Consider the following 23343-nt stretch of genomic DNA (forward strand, 5'->3'; position numbering starts at 1 on the left):
ATCAAAGTGAACATGATTGTTCAAAACATAACGACTCATCCCCGATGTTACGTATCATAGCAAGACTCCCTTAAATCTAAACAACGGTAAAAGGACGCCATGAAGCTATCCTCAAACTCCAATGGACTACTCTTGATTACCTGCGCGTTACCCACGTGGAGGCAACATTCAAATAGAAAGGGTGAGTATTTCATATTCATTAAGTAAGACATAAGAAATAGATATAGTAGTTGTATGCAAATAATCAACCATACATACACCGATACAACATATCCATCATATACACATATTTACCCACACCTGCACATCATCATATGTTCACAACATCACCTTATAATTCAATCACAATTATCAAATAGGTACACCTTATCACAAACAATCAAATCGTACATCATCACAACAATGCAATGCAACAACATGGACTCATGCACGTGGTACCAATTCATCATTAATGACTCCTCTCTGTCTTGACCCTCTTTTTGTTTTTCAAAGCGCGCTAAGTGGGCTCTGCGATTATGCAGAATTTTTTTGCGTGGCCTGCATCAAACCAGTTACAATCTTTTGCCCAAAAACTGATTTTTAACATTATTTTCCTGCGATTTAAGGCCTATTAATCTAGTTCTAACATGGTTTAATTATTTCAAACACCAAATTACAATATTCATATATTCCCAATCTTCTTCATCAACCCTAAACCTTCTTAATCATGTTAATGGAGGATTTAACTCTTTCTCATGTGATCAATTATCAATACAACAATCATCATCATACAACATATTATTCATACAATCAAAGAAACAATCATCATTGATTCATCAATTTCATCAAGAATAACACAAACCCCAACATACAATTATCAACCCCTTAAATCAAACATAATAATCACGATAACTCCCTTACCTTAGATTATTATCTTGATCGATTATCTTTCCAAATTCTACGGTCATTCTTCTTCTCCTCTCTTGCCCTAGCTCTTCTTCTCTTCACGTTTTCTCCAATCCTACGTCGAATGAATAATTCTCCTATTTTTCTCCTTTTTACCTAGTTAACCTTAAGACCTCTATTATGAACTTCCTAATATGCTCTCACTAACTTCTCCTCATATTATCTCTTACTTTACTTAATTAAATAATAACCATGCTAATTAGACTATTTTATTTTATTATTCTAATTAACACCTCAATTCTACTACCCCACACACATCAACATCATCATCACTCGTCATATAATTACATCAAAACATCAAATAATAATTAAATAATTATATCAAAATATCAGGGTATTACACCTAACGTTTCATTTGTACCGTAGATGCACCTACGGAACGTTCTGAAACTCCAAGGACACAACAATGGCGTCTGTCAATATCCCGGAGGCTTAAAAACCCCGTTTTGGCGGTTTGATCGTCCATTTTACACATCCAAATATACGTACATTGTCTCTAAACTATGTTTCTAAAATCATCCAATCATTTTACACCTAAAAATTGAATTCTAACTCTTTTACGGGAAAGCTCGAAATAACTCGAAAAGTAAAAAACTTACCGCTTAAATTGAGTTTTGAAGGAGACGGAGTCTGTTGATCGTCGATGTTGACGTTCCCTGACGAACTCGTGAGTAAACAACGGAGTTTGGTGAAACTTTAATTTTAGAGGTTTAGAGAGATTGAGAGTAGAAGTTTGAATGAGAAGAATGAGAAAGGAGAATAGTCTGACGCGAGTTTAACATCAAATTGTTCCGTAGATGCATGACTGAAAGAAATCCATAAATACACTTACAAAATAAAACAACTTTGAAACAAAAAAAAATACTTTCGGAGGTATATCTACAAAAGCAAGAGAGTTTTTTTGACAACGTGCATGATGTATGAGAGACTAAGGGGAATGGGTTAGAGATTCTAATTTATGATACTAAAAACATATTAATTTTTTTTTTTCAGAAAAAAAACTGCATCAATAATTTATGAGCGATCGAGTAAAATTAGTGTTGTTTTTTTCATTTATTATTTTTTTATCACATTTATTATACTTTTTAATATGTAAGAATCGATCGTAATTAATTTAGAGGACGCAAATCCTAATTTAGGTAAAAAGACCCAATTTATTACAGCAGCAGCAATTAGAAGCAGTATTTTCAAAGCTACAAATTGAGAACCAAAAAAAAAAAAAAAAGCTACAAATTGAGAAAGTTACTGATTCTTACAAATTGACTTATGAGGTGAAAAGCGAGATTCACATGAAAGAAGATATGGATCTACGAATAATAGCCTTGTAGACATCGCATCGGGAAATACGTCATTGTAGTTGTTGTAGCACCTCGCTCCACATCCAACTCAAACCAAAAGCCACTTCACACTCCACTCTCATGCTAATTTCTAACTCTAACTGTCGCTATTCTAGTTGTTGGAGCTTCTAACTCAGATCTGGTTCTTATTTCTTCAATTTCAACTATCTGTAATTGGATTGAGGTAGATGGAGGGAAACTCCGGCGGCGGAAGTGGTGGAGGTGGTAGTGGTGGTGGTGGTGGTGGTGGTGCTGACGTGGAGCTTCTTTGCAAGACGTTACAGGTTGAGCACAAGCTGTTTTACTTCGATCTGAAAGAGAATCCTCGTGGTCGTTACCTGAAGATTTCTGAGAAAACCTCTGCTACTAGGTCCACCATCATCGTTCCGTTCTCCGGCATTTCGTGGTTTCTCGATCTCTTCAATTATTACGTTAATCCTGATGATCAAGAACTTTTCAGCAAGGAATTGCAGCTTGATACAAAGGTAGAGTAAATTAGTAATTCGCTTAACCTAATTTCTTCGCTTCTTTCTCTAATTTTTTTTCTCTCTGCAGGTTTTTTATTTTGACATTGGGGAGAATAGGAGAGGCCGTTTCTTAAAGGTATTTTCACATTCTCAATTACTCTCACTTAAATGTATTTTGTTGTGATATGTTTGTAATTTGTATAGTCTAATTCTAATTATGAAGGTAAAAACATCTATAATTTGTAGTTTTCGATTGGCGATTTTAGCAAATGTGTTTTTTCTTTTCCACGGGGAATAATGAAATTCAGTTATCATAACATTGAAGAACAGTTTTGAAAGAGGTAGAAAATGAAGAATATTTTTAGCTATTTACCAGTTTACAACTTGTTAATTTTTTGGAAGGAGTTTGGTATATATGATGTCCCTAGACAGCTACCAACTGAGCTGACTTATAGCATGTTTGGATTGGCTTTTGGAAAACCTAGAATCAATTCTAGATGTGTAGAATTGATTCTAGGTGATTTTGAGGTGTTTGTTTTATCAAAAGTAGAATTGATTCTACCCCAGAATTGATTCTACTTGAAGCTAGAATTTGTGGCTTCTACCTCTAGACTTGATTCTGGGTGATTTTTACATTGAAATCTATTGTTCAACTCACTTTTACATAAATATATCCAAACATATCAATTCTGCCAAACTCGATTCTATTAAAATCAATTCTATCAAACTTAATTCTGCTAGAATCAATTATGTTCACCGCCAATCCAAAGACACCCAATGGGACGGAGTTTGGTGTATAACATGCGGGAATTAATGACATTGGGATTTTCAATGAGGAGGATTACTTGTTAAAAAGGGAAATGGAAGTTTTAATTTAGATTTTGCAGTAAATGTTGGTGTCGATTTCTTGTTAGACATTCCTAACGCAGTTGCTTGAATTGCTTAATACTATTGTAAGATCTAGGAATTTGAATTTCAAAACATTCCTGGTCATAATGGTGAGTAGAGAGATAGAGAGTAACTTGTTCGTGGCTGTGTTTCTGCAAAATTACTTTAGTAGCGGTGGAAACCAAACACCTGCACAAGATGTTGAGTTTGTATCTCTTGAACTCTGTAACTGCAAGTAAAACAAAACCCCTGTTTACAATGAGAAAACTACATAATATAAATAATTTTATGTTGAAGTCTTGCCGTGGCGGAATTTCTGATTTATCATAGGCATTGACTTCTGAAGTTTAGTTTAGATGTCGGTTTGACGATTGTTGATAGGGTTGCTCATTGAATTTTTTTTTGCTAAAAATCATCATCAACTTGGCTTTCTGTTAAGAATTAAGATACTCAATTGACCTTCAACATAATCTTACCTCACAACTTATATCAAACCTACACAATTGTTTAATCTGCATCTTGTATCTTTTATTCCTTCCTCCTCCTTCAAATCTTGTTTCTCAAGTTCTATTCTAACTCCAAGATGGAGTCTGGAAAAAAAATCAGGGAGTTTTCTCCTTTATTGAGCAATACAAAATATGTGGAGTTGAACTTTTATTCTGTTTGCAGAAAATCTTCCTTTTTCAGTATTTGGGGGTATCTTTAATATCCCCTTTTATATTCTTGCTGCGTGTTTGTTGTTCCTATCAAATGCTTTCCCTTCATTGTGAATTGTTGAAGACCAGGCAATCATCCTGTATTGGAAGTTTAGGAATGTTGCCATTGTTGGTTGCTGTCTGTTTTTGCATGTGCTGTTACACAATGGAAAAACTTTTTCTATTTTTTGTTGGAACATCATTATTATTAATTCCTAATAATTGAATAAAAGTCAAGCTTTAAAGCATGCATCACAGTGGAACATAAAAAGAACAGTAAAACTGGTCTGCATTACACGGAAGTAGCCTTGCAGTCAACTATTATATTCTCTAATTCCTTCATCAACTATATTGGTCTCTGTTAATAGATTTGAATTTGGTGACACGTGATGTGGTAAGTAACATCTGCCAAAGCTTTTGCAAACAACTCTGGTAATTGGTGTTTCCAATTAACCAAAATTGTTCTACTGAAGCTACACGTAGTCCCTCATGATAAGCTGTTATCTTGTTTTGCATCCCTTTTGGCCTTAGCTATTATGTGTATTTTGGAATTTCTATTTTATGGAATATATTACATGTATGCTTATTTTGTTTCAATATCAATACTCTAATTTATTTTGCGAAGGTGTCTGAAGCTTCTGTCAGCAGAAATCGGAGCACTATAATCGTTCCTGCAGGAAGTTCCAGGGATGAAGGGTGGACAGCATTCAGGAACATTTTGGCAGAGATTAATGAAGCCTCAAGGCTTTTCCTTCTGCCCAATCAGGTTTCCTTCTTTTCTGATTAGACTTTTTTTTTATGCTTAGCCACCGAATTTTTTCTAGCTGTCTTTTTTAATGTATTAAAACACATCTATTGTTTGTATTTCACAACAGCAAAATTCTGAATCCTCAGAGCGATTAGTTGGACTTTCGGATGATGTTGGTGCTGGCTTCATATCTGGTCATAGTACTCAACCTGCCACCTCTTCTGAATTGAATGTGGACCGGGCTGTTGATTCACCAGCTCAGGAAGAAGTTGGGAACTTGGGGGTCTCAAAAGTGATCAGGGCTGATCAAAAAAGATTTTTCTTTGATCTTGGGAACAACAACAGGGGCCATTTTCTCAGAATATCTGAGGTGTGTTGCCATTGTGTTATTGTTATCCTTCTTTCTTTATTTTATTATAGTTTGGATAGAATATTTTCTGCTGTAAATCTTTGTTACTTCATTGCAGGTCGCAGGTTCTGATCGATCCTCCATCATTCTTCCACTGTCAGGGCTCAAGCAGTTTCATGAAATTGTTGGTCACTTTGTGGAAATCACCAAGGACCGAATTGAGGGTATGTCAGTTGCTAATGTCCGCACAATTGATCCCCCTCAAAGATGAATGCTAACTTGGGGCTTGTGGTGACAATAAGTAGTTCCCCTCTGCCAAGGTTTCGTCATGGATATATGAATTGGTGTTGTCTTTGAATCTGATTTGTGCTATTTTATTTTATTTTTCTGTAGCCTCTTCCTATTTATAATATTGTTCTACAATTAATGCTTTTGAAATAAACCAAACACTTGTTGGGCAGCAGAATAATGAGAAATATCTCTACAAGGTTAATTTGAATAGGTAATAACGGAAGATAAACAGACGGTAGACTTGTACTTGATTGGATAGTTTGGCAATGGGGCTATACTTTGTAATAATGATTGTTTATTTTGCTTTCCTGCACATATTTCACATGGATTTAAGTTCTCAAACAGGCTGAGGCTGAGGCTGAGGTATAGACACCTATTCAGATCATATTGTAGGTTTTTCTGTATTATTTACATGTTTTGTAGGGTTACTTTCCTGTCATGCATGAACTGAAATTTGATCGTTACAACTGTTTCTATCCACATTTATATTACGGGTGTTTTAAAAACTCACCTCGGAAGGACAGAGTTTGGTGGAGCTGCTTTCAGGAGTGAGTTTCTGGTTTTACAATTAATAGATTATTTTAGAGCAACAATGTATATCACTCTTTTGAAAGCATTAAGGTTATGTTTGAATATCTTAAAATGGATGTACCTAGTGAAATTGAGCGGAATAAAAGTGAAATTGAGCTGAACAAAACAAAGTGAAATTATAAGCCTCTAAGTATTTAATTGAGGTACCTCTAGGCCAATCCACATCTCAATATTTATGGTAATCTTCCATTTGAAAGCCAGCGTGTTTAATCGTCTCACTCGCACCATAAGGGTTATCAAACTGATATGCATGTTCTGTTTAGGTATGTCTAGCAAAAGTACGTAAGAAAATGAGGCGGCATGTTCTGTTTAGGCATGTCTAGCAAAAGTACATAAGAAATGTTTAGGCATGTCTAGCAAAAGTACATAAGAAAATGAGGCGGACATTTAGTAGGCATGTTCTGTTTAGGTATGTCTGGCAAAAGTACATAAGAAAATGAGGCGGACATTTAGTAGGCTGCGAACTTAAAATCTTGGTCCACTCTGCCTAAAAAGAGTGAGCGCTACATCTTTTTAGTATAAAATAGAAAAAATTTATGTTAATGTTTGCGTTCACAAAAGTCTGGAAAAAAGTGAGGTGGACATATTAAAAGGTGCGAACTTAAAACCGCAGTCCACTCTGTAAAAAAATGTGGGAAAAAAACAGACATGTTCAATAGGTTGGATCCGTTTTGCCACCCCCAATCTCTGTAGCATTATAGAATTTATTGTATCAGTTTATGTTATTTGATTTGATACAAGGTATATTTAAGACATAATTATATCATAGGTCTTTTAAGTTATTTTATTGTAACAAGTTGGTCCTTTAAGTTTTTTTTTTTTTTGCAATAATTTGGTCATTTAAGTGAACAAATGCGCGCACAGTTACCCTCTTTTATACCTTTTTCAATCTTTGATAAAACTAATCATCCAAAATACACAAAGTTGTAACAAAATACATATATTAGCATCATAAATACATAAAGTAGCATCCAAAAAATATAAAGTTAAATTCTAATTCAACAACAAAAAACCTTAAAGGACCAAATTGTTAAAAAAAAAAATTTAAAGGACCAAACCTATTACACTAAAATAACTTAAAGGACAACTTAGTGTAATTATGCGTATATTTTAAGATTTTAACTCAAAGAAAGGACACTACGAATTTAAATTCCAACCGATTCAATAGTATTCATTAAATAGGTTGATTTACAATATCATCTAATTATTATCAACATAGGGAATCTACACTTAAATTTTAGATGAATGTTTAAGGATATTTTTGATATTTTTTCCACTACCAGTATCCGGCCAACTAAACTATCTAATCTGATTCGGGGGTCAGTTCTGATATCAAGTGGTTTCAATCCTCTCTTGATCGTAGTTGTAGAGATCGACCGTAATCATCTCTACCAAGTCTAGCGCCAATCACCACTGAACTAACAAATAATGTTGGCGATACCTTATTTTTTTCTTTGGAATTCCCATGATGTTCTTGATTTGAGCTTTGTCCATTTACTCCTTTTATCGTCAAATTTAATCTTTCAAATGAAGTTTTTTAATAGAGATGAAGATGTATTGGCTTTTAAATATAGTCAGCGAGACAACATACAAATACATCAGGGGATTTCACAAAATGTAAACACTCATTAGAACCTAATATAAGCGTACCACACTCTTGAAAACCCAAAAATGTCACTCCCCCGTCCAGAGATGCATCATCGGACGCACCCAAATCATAATCAGATACGCTATTATGAGTTCCAACCCACTTTAAACAAAATATAGTTCAAAGATTCATCTCCTTAATGTATTTGGGTGCATCTGAGATGCATATCCTAATTGTACACCAAAGAATTTTTAAAGCGTGGTAAATACAAATGAGACATTATTTCAGAGATGCATCACCAGAAATCCTCCATGATTCACATCACAATAACAATATTATCCAAATATTATGTTTTATGAGACCAAAATTTATACATTAACTTATATTAACTTAAATTACGTAAAATCAAAGTAAATTTAAAGGTAAAGAATGGTAAACATTCATACATCAATAAAAAAATAGTCAAGATAATTCATACAAAAAAAGAGTTCGGAAATATATCCAAAAATACCAAAAAACATCATACATTCTAATGTAAAATATTAGTCCTTAACACAAACCCAATGTACATGAGCTGGATCCAGATAATACTCCTCTAGTATAAGGTGACTCTGGAAATCATCTAGTATCACTTGTAGGTCTCTACGACGGATGCTGGGAGGAGCGACCTCATAGGGAGGTATCCGAATGATCTGCGTATAGAAAAAGTGGCGCATCACTTGCACTGACAAATAAGAATGCATAAGAGATTACCTACATACCAAACATCTAGAGTATAAAGAGATGACGTCAAACGGTCGTATCAGGCGGTGAACATCGTATGGGCAGAAGTTAACTTCATCTGATACCAAACAGTAAAGAGATACTCTAAATGGATCGACAATACCATTCCCTTTATATGGAACAAATGCAGCTGCACGAGGCCAGTCCTCATTGTATTGTGTCGCAACTTCCCACCCGTTGATGTGAGGGAAGTAGAAGATGATCCATCCTTGAAAATGTTTCAAATACAATATTAATAACAAGAATGATAAATGAATTATGAAAATATTAGTAACAAGAAATTATCATAAATAGCACGTAACACCCCGTCATCTATTTTGTCTTCCAAAGACAACTCTCACCCAACTTCGAGTACAGGTAGACCATACAGGCGACCCCTTAGTTGTACTCGTGAATCACAATCAGGTATGTAAAGTACTTGAGGTATACCACATCGACATATGTAACACTTTTGTCCACAAACATGGATGTGCAAACTAGAAGTAATAGGTAACACCTCAATGCATAATATCAGTGGTACTCAACCTGCTCATCATCACCCTCGACATCTGTTAACCCATATTTTGTGAGATAATACATGCTTTAATCTTTTTCATATTAGTTGTTAATTTTATTTTTTATTTTATTGCATTTTAGTTACTTTCATTGTAATTTGCTTGGAGCATGATAGGTGCCCCCTTTTGTTGTTTTAATGTGTTTTGTGCTTATTTTAAGGTTGACTCTGTCGAGCTGAGGCAAGATTTCTGATGTCTGTACCTGAGAGTGAAAATTCAAACAAAAGCTGGACTTAGCTAAAAAGAAAAATGAAGAAGACAATAGGGTTGAAGGACAAACGTGGAATAATTATTACATTGGAGGGAATCTTCTTTGTTATGATGAGAAGAAATTTGGTTGAATCAAATGGATAAGGCTTGGAAGCACTTGAAGACAAAATAAGGATACAATAATTCATCCTGCACCGTCTGCTCCCTGTTGTGGTAGTCTTCTGCAAGATGCTTTGTCCCCTACAATTGTTCCTTCGCACCTAATGCCTTGTTCACTAAGCAGAAGAGTCGATGAGGTGGCGTTGAGTCTTGATATGGGCTTGATGTGATATCCTTAAATCTTGTCAATGATCTAAGGCATTAAATGAACTCTAATGCTTGCCTATAAATAGTCCTAAATGTAGATTGAGAAAACAATTTAGTTCAATAATTCCAATATAAAAATACAGAAGAGAATAATGTGAAGGCAGTGGAAAGAAAATATAGTTTCTTCTTTTCACCGTTTCATGTACCTGCTATTCAGTCTTGGTGCAAATGAAATCATCTCTTCCTGATTATCCATTTCAAGAAGTCTTCAAGTTACTCTTAGGTTTATATTTGTTTTTCAATATTTGTTTAAGGATGTATCCTTTGAGAATCATGTTTTCTGTTTATACTTAGTTCATTATGAGCTAAACCTTTTGTTGTTGAGCAATGAGAAGTTAATATTAAGTTTTTTTATGTTAAATGATGTGTTGTTAGTGCCTTATTTTGTTATGTGATAACTTGTTTAAAAATCTGCTTCTCAAAGTGACCAACTGAGAAAAAGATAAAAAATTATTGTTGTGAGAGATCCAACAACAAATGGATTTCATAATAAAAATGGTTAAAACGAGTAGGGTAGAGATATTCACTCAATTAATTCTCTTAGAGATAAGGAACAACAACTATAAATGATTTTTACAATACCAACAAACGTATATTAGGGTTATAAGTGTGACTTAGAAATTTGTTCTTTTGTCCTAAGAATGCATGTTTTGATATTATAGAAATACATTTTTAGACCACTATGACCTTTCGTGGCACGACACCACTCATCATGAACACATAATGACTTCTCTAATATTAATGGATCCTAGAAAATACAATCTCTATTGATAGATTTCCACTCTTACCAGCACTGTTTAGATCTGATTTAGAAAACATACTAAACTAATAACACACCAATATTGTTTTTCTCCTTGCTTATGCTGAATTAAAAATATAGTTTCTTGCAAAATCAATTGAGTAACAATTTCATTCTTTGTGGGTACAATATCCTTACTTTTATCACTTGCTACATTTTAAACATGTACACTTGCATGTGACGTTTAAGAATTTTACATAAAACATTTTTGGAGATATTGCATGGGAGTGCCAAGTTACATTTTGATTTTGTGTTCACTACTATTTTTGTTAGTTAAGCATTTTAGCCTTTAACCTTTCTTATACTCTGGTGTTACGACATGTGTTTAGCTATTGCATGCGCTGGTTGTTGCAGCCAGTATACCTAGGAGATCCTGAAACTGAAAGAACATTAACACTACTTAGAAGATATCAGCTTACTGGACACTTACTAGGAAGTCCCACTCTTTCCACTCTGGCTGAAGAATAAGCTTTACCATCAAACTGGAATAACTTTAAAGAACTTAAAATAAGAGTAGTTAACATGTTTTCTACTCCAAACCTCCACTACTATCTAGAAGTCTATTCATGTGAATGAATACTTGTCAATAAGGTATGTTTCTTTGACATCAACCTTACCCTAAAAACTATATCTGCAACTCACCATCAATCTTCCCCTTAATATTCTCCAAATCGTCATTGATCTTATGGAATTTTGTCAACAACTCCACTATAGATTTTTTCTCTACCATTTTGAATGAATAAATTTGTTGTTTTATACACAACATGTATGCCAAAGACTTGGTCATATACAATGATTTAAGCTTTTCACACATCTAAGCCACCATCTTCTTCATAGTGACTTCCCTTAGAAATTTTTCCCGAGACATCATATAATGAAATTTATGGTATTACCCATCATGTTGGTCTTCTCAGCTTGGGTTAAGAGTTGAGGTATCAATGCCTCACCCCTAACGCTTCAAAACACACACACACATGCACACCATAAGTTAACATTTCTTGTGTATTTACTTTCAACATCCCATAATCATTGTCTTTAGAAAACTTCTCAATATTCCATTTAAAACCTTTGGTAATCGCTTGTAAACTTACCTATTTTCCCAATGATGGAGGCAATTTCTTATAAAAACTAAAAGGTATAAAACCACACTAAGCTATTGTTGAAATCTAACAATAATATTAATTTCGTTGATCGTAAAATTATGTAGGATAAAGAACGATGTCAACCAAAATAAATGGCCTAATGTAACAAAACAACATACAATTAATGTAAGAATATCAACAACAAAGTTATAGAAGATAACAAAACTTCCAAGAATTGTCATAAGAGATAACAAAAAAGTCACAAGAACGTAGTCAACCACATTTTCAAGAAGAAATCATATTTTTAACCCACATGTTTCTCAATCTCTCCAACTCTTTATATGTGAATCACAAAAACCCAAAGTGTATAGAAGAGTTTCCTAATCCCCTCATATACCTCCACATATTTCCCAAATTCAAAGAACTCCAAGGGATTTTACCATTGCCTCTCTAACTAGGAATACCATATTTTCCGTATATCTTTTTAATTGTCTGCCTAGCAATAGTGATAAATGATACATATTTATAACTGCTAAAACTAAACAGATCCATAAAGGTTTCAAACACAACCCATTAACGAACGTATTCGTGAATCTCCTTGACCACTCCCACTGCCCTGAGGATCGTTAACAACCTCCACCCTCGTTATTGCAAATCATCAAAGCTCTAGACGCCTCGTTCCTGTTAGATATTTCCAAAACATTATTTGAAACTTTAAATATCAATTAATGGAAAGCAATATTTTCAAGTAATGGTTGAATGACCTGGTGGTAAAGCAAGTTTATTTTATTGTGACGGTCTTGAGTTCGGTGTTTCTTTTCATCAAGTGGCATGAACTTCTCTATAAATAGTGGCACTTATAAATAAAAAAATACACACGAAAATAGAAATGTACACATCTATTTTTCACCATTTCAATTATTCTAAATCATTCTTTCAATTTATTAATGCATGAGTAAAGTGTAGAAAACAATTTTCCGTAAACTATTATTAAAAGATACACTTAATGTGTTTGGGCAATTCACATTAAGGAATTCAAAGTATTCTGAAGGGACTTCGCCGTTAATCTCAATTGCATCCAATATACAATAATTGGTGAAGGCGAATTGTTCTTATAGTGAAATTCACACGCTTTGAGTTTTAGTACGACATTCATCAACACCTTCTTTATTCTAGTGTTGTCACATTTCCACCAACTACCACAAATATCTAATACTTCCAAACCCCGTTCATCGCCGTTGATAACCGCCTAACCACGATAGTTCTTACGAGGGTTCGGCTCCTTTCAAAATTGCACCAATATTTTTCCACTACACCATTGCAATACTTTGATTATTTTATGAAATATTGATTGTATATATTCCAAAACAAATCTTATGGCTCTTCAAGAAAAGCATTCTAACTCTATCACTAGATATAGTTTACCACAATAAAACATTTTGAAGACATAAGAAAGATCATGCAAAATTGTCCAAATATTGCGGACAATTCTAATTAATTATGTAAATTTTTATATAATAATACTAATTAATAATCGGTTCTTATGAACAATAATAGTTAGGTTTAAATTTGTTTTTTTTTTTACAAGAACAAACTTAACTGATATCATTACTCAAGCCAAATTCAATACAAGGAGGTATGTTACTGAAGAGACTACGCCTAGATCAAGAATTGGCCGCCTTAGCTAATGTATGGGCAACCGAATTCGTTTGGCGCTTAATGAACTTTACCTCAAAGTTCGGAAACATAAGTAACATATTCTGAATAGTCTTAATAATAACAATAAATTCCGAATTACGAACATGAGGAACATGGATAGCTTTAGTAACATATTGACAATCACTTTCAAAAATGACGTGGGATAACTGAAGAGATATCGCATTTTGAATTGCTTCCTTTAAGGCGGTAGCTTCAGCTTCGATGACCGATAGAAGACCCACATCCCAAGACACTCCTGCTGAAATAAATCTTCCCAAATGGTCCCTAAAACACCACCCTCTGTTTGTTGTTTTTCCATCCACAATTTTAGTTCTGCTGTCAACTTTCATTAACGGAGGTTGATGTGGCACGCCAAGTGAAAGATGGCTTGACAAAAATCTAAAAACGTTTGAAATTGCGGGGGTTTTAAACCTCCTCTAAACTAATCCAAAAAAAAACAAAATAAAAAGTTCTAAACTTACATATAAGTTCTGAACTTTTCTTGAAGAAACTATGCAAGCTAGAAGTAATATCCATTGATAGATGTTGATACGTACAAGTCACTCCAACACCAAACAAGTCAGATTCATACAATAATGATAGATATTTTATCCCTGGAGATTATATATTAAAGATGTTGATACTGTTGAATTTTCTGGTCACCCCCCATTTGTTTGTCAATCATGTCATTTTTCAGATTTTCGAAAATTCCAAAACCTCAACTCCTAACTCTGCCATTATGTAAGTTACAATCTATTTCTCTTGAAAGTACTCGGTTAAATTGGCGATTCTCTGATGAACAACAATTTTTTAACCAGATGATTTTTAACATACATATTATCAGGGCAGTGATTTCAGCTGGTTCATCAGAGCTAATTGCTGTATCCTCATTATGCACATATGACATCTACAGAGCTTACATAAACCCTATTGCAACTGGAAAACAAATCCTCAAAGTATCAAGAGGGTTTGTTCTAGGGTTTGGATGTTTCATGGGAATGTTAACAGCTATACTAAACAAAGCAGGAGTTTCTTTAGGATGGATGTACCTTGCAATTTGAATTTTGATTGGTTCAGCAGTTATTCCTATTGCTTTCATGCTTCTATGGACAAAAGCAAATGCAATTAGAGCCATTTTAGGAACGGTATTCGGTTGGGTTGTTGGAATAATCACATGGTTGTCTGTTACAATTTAAAAAAAAAGAGAATGGAAAGATAAACCTTGATACAAGTGGAAGAAATGCACCAATGCTTGCTGGAAACCTTGTTTCTATATTAACAGGTGGAGGTGTTCATGTTGTATGTAACTTGTTGTGGCCTCAAAACTATGATTGGAGTACTACTAAGCAAATCACAATGGTTGAAAAGGAAAAGATTGATTTGCCAGTGGAAGAGTTTAAAGAAGAAAAGATAATAAAGGCTAAAGTATGGATTGTGAAGTGGGGTGTTGGTTTTACTGGTTTGATAATTATACTATGGCCTATTTTACCCGATAATTATACTATGGCCTATTTTACCCCTCCCAGCAGGTAACGAATTAGAAGACACTCCCACTCATCACTGTTATAAGCAAATATGAACATGATTTTCTCTTATAATTTCAATCTCAATGTGACAGAAGTTGCAAGTTAAGACCTTTTAGTTTACAAATGACAGACTCATGGAAAAGATGGAGGGGTTAAATTTCAAGTTGCATACAATCATACAGGCAATTCCAGAAGTATGGTAAGAAGAATCATTAATTACAAGAAAATATAGGTTTTTTACTTGCTTTTTGTTTGAAGAAATGTTTTTATTTTGTTTTTTGTTTTCCTGTGAAAATTGTTTGCAAGGTATTCCACAAAAGTTCAAAATTAAGATTTTATTTAGGTTAGTTTAGAGGAGGTTTAAAACTCCCGTAATTTAAAATGTTTTTAGATTTTTGTCAAGCTGTCTTTCATGTGACATATCGGCCTTTGTTATTGGAAACTAACGGGAGAGACCAATATTAAGGACGAAAAAATTTGTGAAAACTATTTATTGAAGAAAAAATTTAAAGGGATTAAAATTGCAAAGTCACATATTTGTAGGAACCCCTAACATATTTAACTATTATATCTTTAATTATGGAATCCCGCTTTGCTATATTTATCTACTTTTAGTGACAAACTATTTAAAAGAGAGATGTGCACCAGACTAATTAGTGAGAGATTCACTTATTAAATTATACATACCCAATAAACATTTGTATCTAAGAGCATCTCAATGGACATCAATATAATAATTAAATATTGAAATAATTTGTCATGTTATAGTACAGTTGTATTGCAATGCAACTAGTAAAAAATTGTGGTATTCAATCAAATTAATTTATGAGATAAAGTTGTGGGATCCATTAGAATTACACCAATAAAATAAAAATTAAATAAATTATTTTGAGATGATATGGCTGGTGGGACCATAAAGAACTAAAAAATGGGTTACACTATTGGAGATGGTCTAAGGTAAAAAAAATCTCACATTATGATGATTGATAATACTGTTGTGCTAGTAATTAGACAGAACTATTTAAGCGGATTGGTTCATAAATGTAGATAACTAAATATAGAATTGAATATTTTCGTTGAGTTTTCTAATTATTTTCAATATGAAATCGACAAACAAAAAAATTCTTAAAAAAGATAAAAAGTAACTAGAAGTCAAAGAGATAAAAACTTGAGTGGTGGAGAGACACATAAGGTGCACCAGCAATGCAGTGCGGATGAGAGGCAAGTTCGAAGAAAACAAAACAAACTCCTAGTATCTAAAAAAGGTTGTAACAAAGACATATATATAAAGGCATGTTCACATGCATGTAAAAAAAACAGAAGAAGTAGTAATATGTTATCTTCTTCCAGTAAATAAATAAAAAAAAAAAAGAGTTAGGAAGGAACTAGGAAAGGGTTGTACAGAATAAAAAAATCAATACCCTTACAGAAAAAAATATTGTTGGCTTAAGAAAAAACACAAAAACAAATATGGCTCGTGGGGCTATTTTGGCTTTGATGGTTTGCCTTATGGCAACAACAGCAGTAAGGTCTGAAGATCCTTATGTTTACTATACATGGAATGTTACATATGGTACCGTTGCTCCTTTGGGGATTCCTCAACAAGGAATCCTCATCAATGGACTTTTCCCCGGACCTGAAATCAACGGTACCAGTAATAACAACATTGTAATTAATGTTTTTAATAATCTAGATGAGCCACTCCTTTTCACATGGAGTGGTATTCAACAAAGGAAAAACTCCTGGGCGGATGGTACATTGGGAACCCAATGTCCCATTCCTCCGGGAACGAACTATACATATAAATTTCAAGTTAAGGATCAAATCGGTAGTTACTTTTACTACCCTACCACCGGCCTCCAAAGAGCGGCTGGTGGTATCGGTGGAATTAGAGTTTTCAGCCGGTTGTTGATTCCTGTCCCGTATGCTGATCCTGCTGACGAATACTGGGTCCTTATCGGTGATTGGTACGGTAAAAGCCATACCACTTTGAGACAATATCTAGACAGTGGTCGATCCATTGGAAGACCTGATGGTATCCACATCATGGGAAAATCCAACAGTATTGAACCACTCTACACCATGGAGCCAGGAAAAACCTATAAATACAGAATCTGCAACGTTGGTCTCAAAGAGTCTCTCAACTTCAGAATCCAAGGTCACCCAATGAAACTGGTTGAAATGGAAGGCTCTCACCTAGTACAAAACAACTATGATTCCCTCGACGTTCACGTCGGACAATGCTACACAGTCCTCGTGACCGCCGATAAGGAACCCAGGGACTACCACTTGGTGGCTTCCACTCGTTTCACCCAGAAGGTTACAACAACAACCGCTATTATCCGTTACAAAAACGGTGTGGGCCCTGCCTCTCCCATTCTCCCACCTGCTCCGGCGGGCTGGGTCTGGTCTATGAACCAGCTCCGTTCTTTCCGTTGGAACTTAACCGCTAGTGCTGCCAGGCCCAACCCACAGGGCTCTTACCATTACGGTCTGATCAACATCACCCGTACCATCAAGCTTGTTAACTCTAATTCCAGGGTTAACGGAAAGCTCCGTTATGGTATTAACGGAGTTTCTCACGTCAACCCTGAAACCCCGCTCAAGCTCGCTGAATACTACGGTGTTGCTGATAAGGTTTTCAAATACAACACCATCTCTGATAACCCCCCTGCCGTCATCAATGATCTGACCTTGGCTCCCAACGTAATCAACGCCACCTTCCGTACCTTCATCGAGATCATCCTCGAGAATCCCACCAAGTGCATTCAGTCCTACAACTTGGATGGCTACTCTTTCTTCGTGACGGCTGTTGAGCCAGGGAGATGGACACCCGAAAAGAGAAGTACCTACAACCTTTTGGATGCAGTAAGCAGACACACAGTGCAAGTGTTCCCCAAGGCATGGGCTGCAATCATGTTGACATTCGACAATGCTGGTATGTGGAACTTGAGATCTTTACAAGCCGAGAACAATTACCTTGGTCAACAATTGTACATTAGTGTCTTGTCTCCTGAAAAATCCAACAGGGATGAGTACAACCTTCCCGATAATCAGCTTGTTTGCGGCATCGTCAAAGATTTGCCAAGGCCTGCACCAAAGTACAATTAATTTAAATCATCATGCATTGAGTGGATGCATGTATATATACATATGGGCTGGTTTATCTTTGATTTGTGCAGTACTTTAGCTGTTGTATCAACCAACCCTTTCCTATGTGCAAGGAATTTATACCGTCAATATTGTAAAACTATCTATGAATGAAAATTTTTAATTTCCTTCCAATTATCTTCGTCTAATTTGTCTCTTTTCTCTTTCATTTAAGTCATGGCAATTTTTTTAAGACCTAAACTCTACTTCCATTTATTATTAAGAAGATAACCACATTTAATCTTAGATACTCCACTCAAGGAGATAACCACCTAAATGTAGGTGAAAAGTCTCTTGGAAGAACCAAATTTCACCTTAATTACCTAAAAAATCTATATCAAAACGATATCACTACCCCACAAATCACAAATAAATAAGAAGTCGATTCTACAAGCCTGCCATATAAAATACAAAAAGCATCCTTAGTGTCAACTAAAACCCACTAAAAAACACTTATTAGCCACGTAAAAATCACATCACAATGCAAAATATCACATCGCAACATTCAAATTAGCAACATGTGAAAACGCATCGCGGGAACATAAGTCGCAAATTAGTTGTGATGTGAAAAACACTGTGCAACTTTGTCATGTGAAATTCACATTGCAAATTAAGTGTTGCCATATAGGATTCACGTCAATAATTTTTACATAAGGTGCAACACTAATCAGCTACGTGTTAGATTGCAAAGATAGGTGCAGAAAGTAGGGGTTCAAGTTTGACTAGTTTGCGACGTGAAAAACATTTCGCAAAATTGAATACGTATGAGACTGCTGCCACGTGATTTATATTTCGCACTTTTAATTTTTTTTAATAAATAAAATATTTTCATAAAATGATTAATGAGATATAATTAATAATTATATTTTAAATAATAACTAATAAAATACAAAAAAATATATTTTTATTTCAAATAATAATTATAAATATGAAAATTTATGAAAATTCAATTAAAAAGATTGATAAACTACAAAAATTAATATTTGAAAATTAAAAAAGTAAAATAACAACAAAAATATTCAACAAATGTAAGAAAGTCAATCATCGACATCGATCTCACCACCACCACCACCACCATCATCATCTTCTTCTTCTTCTTTATGGCTCCTTGGCCACCAACTATACCAAATATGCTATTTTTGATAAATTCATCAAATCCTTGATTTTTCACCCATTGTACCATATGCTTGGTTCCTTTGTGAAAACATACATTCTCGCATTTTCTCTTGCGAAATTCTTAATGCTTCCTCTAACTCAATTTGTCTCTTCCTCATTTCCTCTATTTCAGCCTTTTTTCTCCGCCTCGCGTGTTGTCGTGTCTCGTCTCGTTTGGTGCTAATTGTCTCACTGTTTATATCATTTCAGGTGTCAATTCTAGTGGACATGATGATCCTTCTCCATCTGCAATTCTCTTGAATAAATTTTGATCCCATGTTCTATAGTTGGAGGCCAAAATTTTCCTTAATGACAAAATCTTGAGTCAGAGGCTTCTGAATAAAGTTGTTGAAGCTTGGTCAGACTTCATAGTCACTTTCTCTTTTTAGTTAACTTCTTGAGTAAGAGACTTCTTGTAAAATTTGTTGAAGCTTGATCAAAGTGTCTTCAGAGCTTTGAGAACATTGAGACTTTAGAGTCTTGAATCAAAGTCATTCTGGATAGTATTCTTTCATGATTTGAATTGATACTTTCATATGTAGATTTGCTTGTAAACACAACTTGTATTTCAACATTGGTTCAGAGTGCGTTTGGTGTCTAGAGTTCAGAGTTGCTCGTTCAGACTTTCACTAGTCCAAAGTCCACAACTTGCTCATTCAGAGTCCAGAACTAATTATAAACCCTACGCACTTAACAAACTGTGATAATACAAAATTGTCCTTCTTATATTGTATACTTGTTATCATCAAAACTCAAGGGTTAGCTGCAGAACCAAACTTGTTCCAACAAGGTCCAACACCATAAAAGTATCCATTGGATCCCTTACCGCCATTTACTAATCATCAAATATAAAGCTCCACTCTTGGATCAATAGGATTTGAACCTATCAGAGTATACTCAGGATGTTCAGATAGAAATTGTGTGAGCAATATTGTCATACCCCAAAATTTGCCCATCATATTTTATACTCAAGCTCACTTGAAAACCAAAGGCTCACTCTCATAATCAAAGACTTCCTGAACTAGGGTTTTGCATTCCTTCAAGAAAATTGATGAATCAAAGTCTCCAATAGGTTTCATATGACTTATGATGTCTCAAACCATCCCTGTGACAAAATTCAAGCTTCAATTCCAAAGATTGCACAGTCAATTGCTCAGATAGTCAACAGTCGACTAGTTTGACCTAAAAATCAACTGTGGTCAAAGTACTGTCAAAATTCCTGATTTTTGGTCAACATCCTTATTTTGAAGTATCATTCATCATTTGATCAAGGGTTGATCATGATTCATCAAGGAAAGTTCAGAAATCAACAAAACTCAAAGTTTCTAAATTAGGATTTTTGACCTAAAAGTCAGCTGAACTTTGATCAGCCATAACTTTCAAGAGCATCTTCTTGTCTTCTGACTTTGAAGAGCTTGAGCGTGATACCATTCAGAACTTCAGTGCTTCTGCTTCTGACATCATGTTCTTCTGATGCTTCATAGTTCATGTTCTGATTCTGCTTGCCCATCTTCTGATGTCTTGCCAGAGCATGTTCTGATGTAGCCATCCAGAACCTTCTGAGTCAGTGCTTCTGAGCGCTGATTTGTGCATACTCTTTATGTATTTCCTGAAATGGAAAATGCAAAGGATTAGAGTACCACATTGTCTTATACAAAATTCATATATAATGTTATCATCAAAACATAGAATATTGATCAGAACAAATCTTGTTCTAACATTTGCGATGTGGGACATTGATATGATCGGGGAAATCAAAGTTACTGCTTCTAATGGACATCGTTTCACCCTTGTGGCCATTTATTACTTCACCAAATGGGTAGAAGATGCTTCTTTTGCTTCTGTTACTAAGAATGTGGTGGCCCGATTCATTAAGCATAACCTTATTTGTCGGTATGGCATCCCCGAAAGGATTATCACAAACAATGGTACCAACCTGAACAACAAGATGATTATTGAACTTTGCACGCAGTTCAAGATCAAACACCACAACTCTTCTCCTTATAGACCAAAGATGAATGGCGCAGTGGAGGCCGCCAACAAGAACATAAAGAACATTGTACAGAAGAAGTCAGTTACTTACAAGGATTGGCATGAGATGTTACCATTTGCTCTTCATGGTTACCGTACTTCGGCACGTACCTCAACCGGGGCAACCCCGTTTTCATTAGTCTATGGCATGGAAGCAGTATTACGGATTGAAGTTCAGATTCCATCTCTGAGGATCATGAATGATGTAGAGTTAGATGAAGATGAATGGATCCAAACTCGACTAGACCAGATAAACCTGGTTGATGAAAAGAGACTTGCGGCTGTTTGCCATGGGCAGTTGTATCAGAAGCGTATGATCAAGGCATTCAACAAAAGAGTCAAACAACAAGCATACCAGACTGGTGATTTGGTAATAAAGCGAATCATTCTACCACAAGGTGATCCTAGGGGCAAGTGGACTCCCACATATGAGGGACCATTTGTAATCAAGAAAATATTCTCTGGAGGAGCTATGATACTCACTACTATGGATGACTCCCACACCCTGTGAATGCAGACATAATCAAAAAATACTACTCATAAATAAGACTCGCTAGGTTGACGTACCTAGACAAAAGTAAGGGCATCCCGGCGAACCAAAAGGGTTCGGGCAAAAGTTAGGGATATATATAAAAAATGTACACCCGGCAAGTTGAAAACCCGAAAGGGCGACTTGAGCAAAAAATGGTATCCTGGTAGGCTGAAAACCTGAAAAGGCGACCTAGGAAAAAGTTAAGGATTGAAGTGTACGACTATGTCTCGTTCAGATCACTCATCATTCAGCTTTAGTACCAATATCAAGTTCAAAAGGCACCGACCAATTCAATCACCTTCCTCCAACAAGCAAGGGATGAGATGCTTGAAGACATAATGGCAATAGCAGAATTGAAACTCAATAGGATCATTTCCACATAGCTATCTTTCTTTATGTTTTTACTTTGTATATTTTCGAAAAAACACACAACGTTGTTCTCTTGTCATTTTTGCCTATTCACGGCTCTTTCTTAATACAAGTTATTTTCTTTTCTACTCTCCTGAGTATTTCTTTCTTTCTCGAATGCGCAAACGTCCAATGATAATCTTGAATGAACATATGCATATGAACATGATTAACATTTATCTTTTCCCTTTTCAAAATATATGTATATTTGTAAAAGACAGGAAAGGCAATTAGACAATGTCTCAGTAATCCAGAAGTTCTCCCTCAGAGTCAATAATCTGGAGGGATCCCCACAGAGTAATCATTAAAAGTTCTCTTCCCAATAGAGATTCAATTCCCCAACGAAGTTTACATCTTCGACACTGCCGGTTCTCCGATACCTCTCTTTTTCTCCAAACATGGCTATTCATCTCCCTAACCCCCAGTCAGGGTACATCAAGATCAATCATTCGAATTGCTTTCATCCCCAAGCAAAAATCATAAATCCCCAGCTGTATATCTTCAAAACGAGATGGGGTATCAGGGTCCCGATCAAGACACTTCATATAACATAAATCATGTTCATACATCATATATACATATCCATACATTGCATAAAGTGTCTCATGATAAACTCATACACAACATACAGGTTTCTCATTTATTTTGAGAAAATCATCACATAATACATGCATCATGACATTGCATAAAGATCAACTTTAGTTTTTCAGGACACAAGTACAAGAAGATAAACAATATCTTCAATAATCAAAGATCTAAATTCATCAAACGGTGGAGACGATCATCCTAAGATCTAAATTGGTCACCCCACAAGGTGCCGAGACGATCATTCCAAGATCTAAATTCATCAATACAAACGGTGGAGACGATTATTCCAAGATCTAAATTCATCAATACAAACGGTGGAGACGATCATTCCAAGATCTAAATTCATCAATACAAACGGTGGAGACGATCATTCCAAGATCTAAATTAATCAATACAAACGGTGGAGACGATCATTCCAAGATCTAAATCAGTGGCTATACAGGGTACTGAGACGATCGACATTCCGAGGTCTAAATCAGTGGCTATACAAGGTGCTGAGACGATCGACATTACAAGATCTAAATTGGTTACCCTACAAGGTGTTGAGACGATCAACATTCCA

General features: G+C 35.1%; 2 protein-coding genes across 2 annotated transcripts; both read left to right on the forward strand.

The window, feature by feature from the left end:
• The first annotated feature begins 2200 nt into the window (after positions 1 to 2200).
• LOC131602490 (transcription factor Pur-alpha 1-like) lies at positions 2201 to 6062 on the forward strand. Its single transcript, XM_058874616.1, has 5 exons — positions 2201 to 2767; positions 2838 to 2885; positions 4958 to 5098; positions 5208 to 5450; positions 5548 to 6062. The coding sequence occupies exons 1-5, from the start codon at positions 2471 to 2473 to the stop codon at positions 5698 to 5700; spliced, it is 882 nt and encodes a 293-aa protein (XP_058730599.1). The 5' UTR covers positions 2201 to 2470; the 3' UTR covers positions 5701 to 6062.
• Positions 6063 to 16247: 10185 nt separating this feature from the next.
• On the forward strand, positions 16248 to 18202 carry LOC131607340 (L-ascorbate oxidase homolog). Its single transcript, XM_058879354.1, has one exon. It carries the CDS (start codon positions 16388 to 16390, stop codon positions 18026 to 18028), a length of 1641 nt encoding a protein of 546 aa, XP_058735337.1. The 5' UTR covers positions 16248 to 16387; the 3' UTR covers positions 18029 to 18202.
• Positions 18203 to 23343: the final 5141 nt, after the last annotated feature.

Source organism: Vicia villosa, linkage group LG5, assembly GCF_029867415.1.
Source record: "Vicia villosa cultivar HV-30 ecotype Madison, WI linkage group LG5, Vvil1.0, whole genome shotgun sequence".
Lineage (NCBI taxonomy): Eukaryota > Viridiplantae > Streptophyta > Magnoliopsida > Fabales > Fabaceae > Vicia > Vicia villosa.

Bases quoted from the DNA above. Each gene is read 5' to 3' on its own strand.
- LOC131602490 (XM_058874616.1), top strand. From the start codon at position 2,471: ATGGAGGGAAACTCCGGCGGCGGAAGTGGTGGAGGTGGTAGTGGTGGT. The intron at 2,768-2,837 runs GTAGAGTAAATT...TTCTCTCTGCAG, and splicing joins AATTGCAGCTTGATACAAAG to GTTTTTTATTTTGACATTGG. The intron at 2,886-4,957 runs GTATTTTCACAT...TATTTTGCGAAG, and splicing joins GGAGAGGCCGTTTCTTAAAG to GTGTCTGAAGCTTCTGTCAG.
- LOC131607340 (XM_058879354.1), top strand. From the start codon at position 16,388: ATGGCTCGTGGGGCTATTTTGGCTTTGATGGTTTGCCTTATGGCAACA.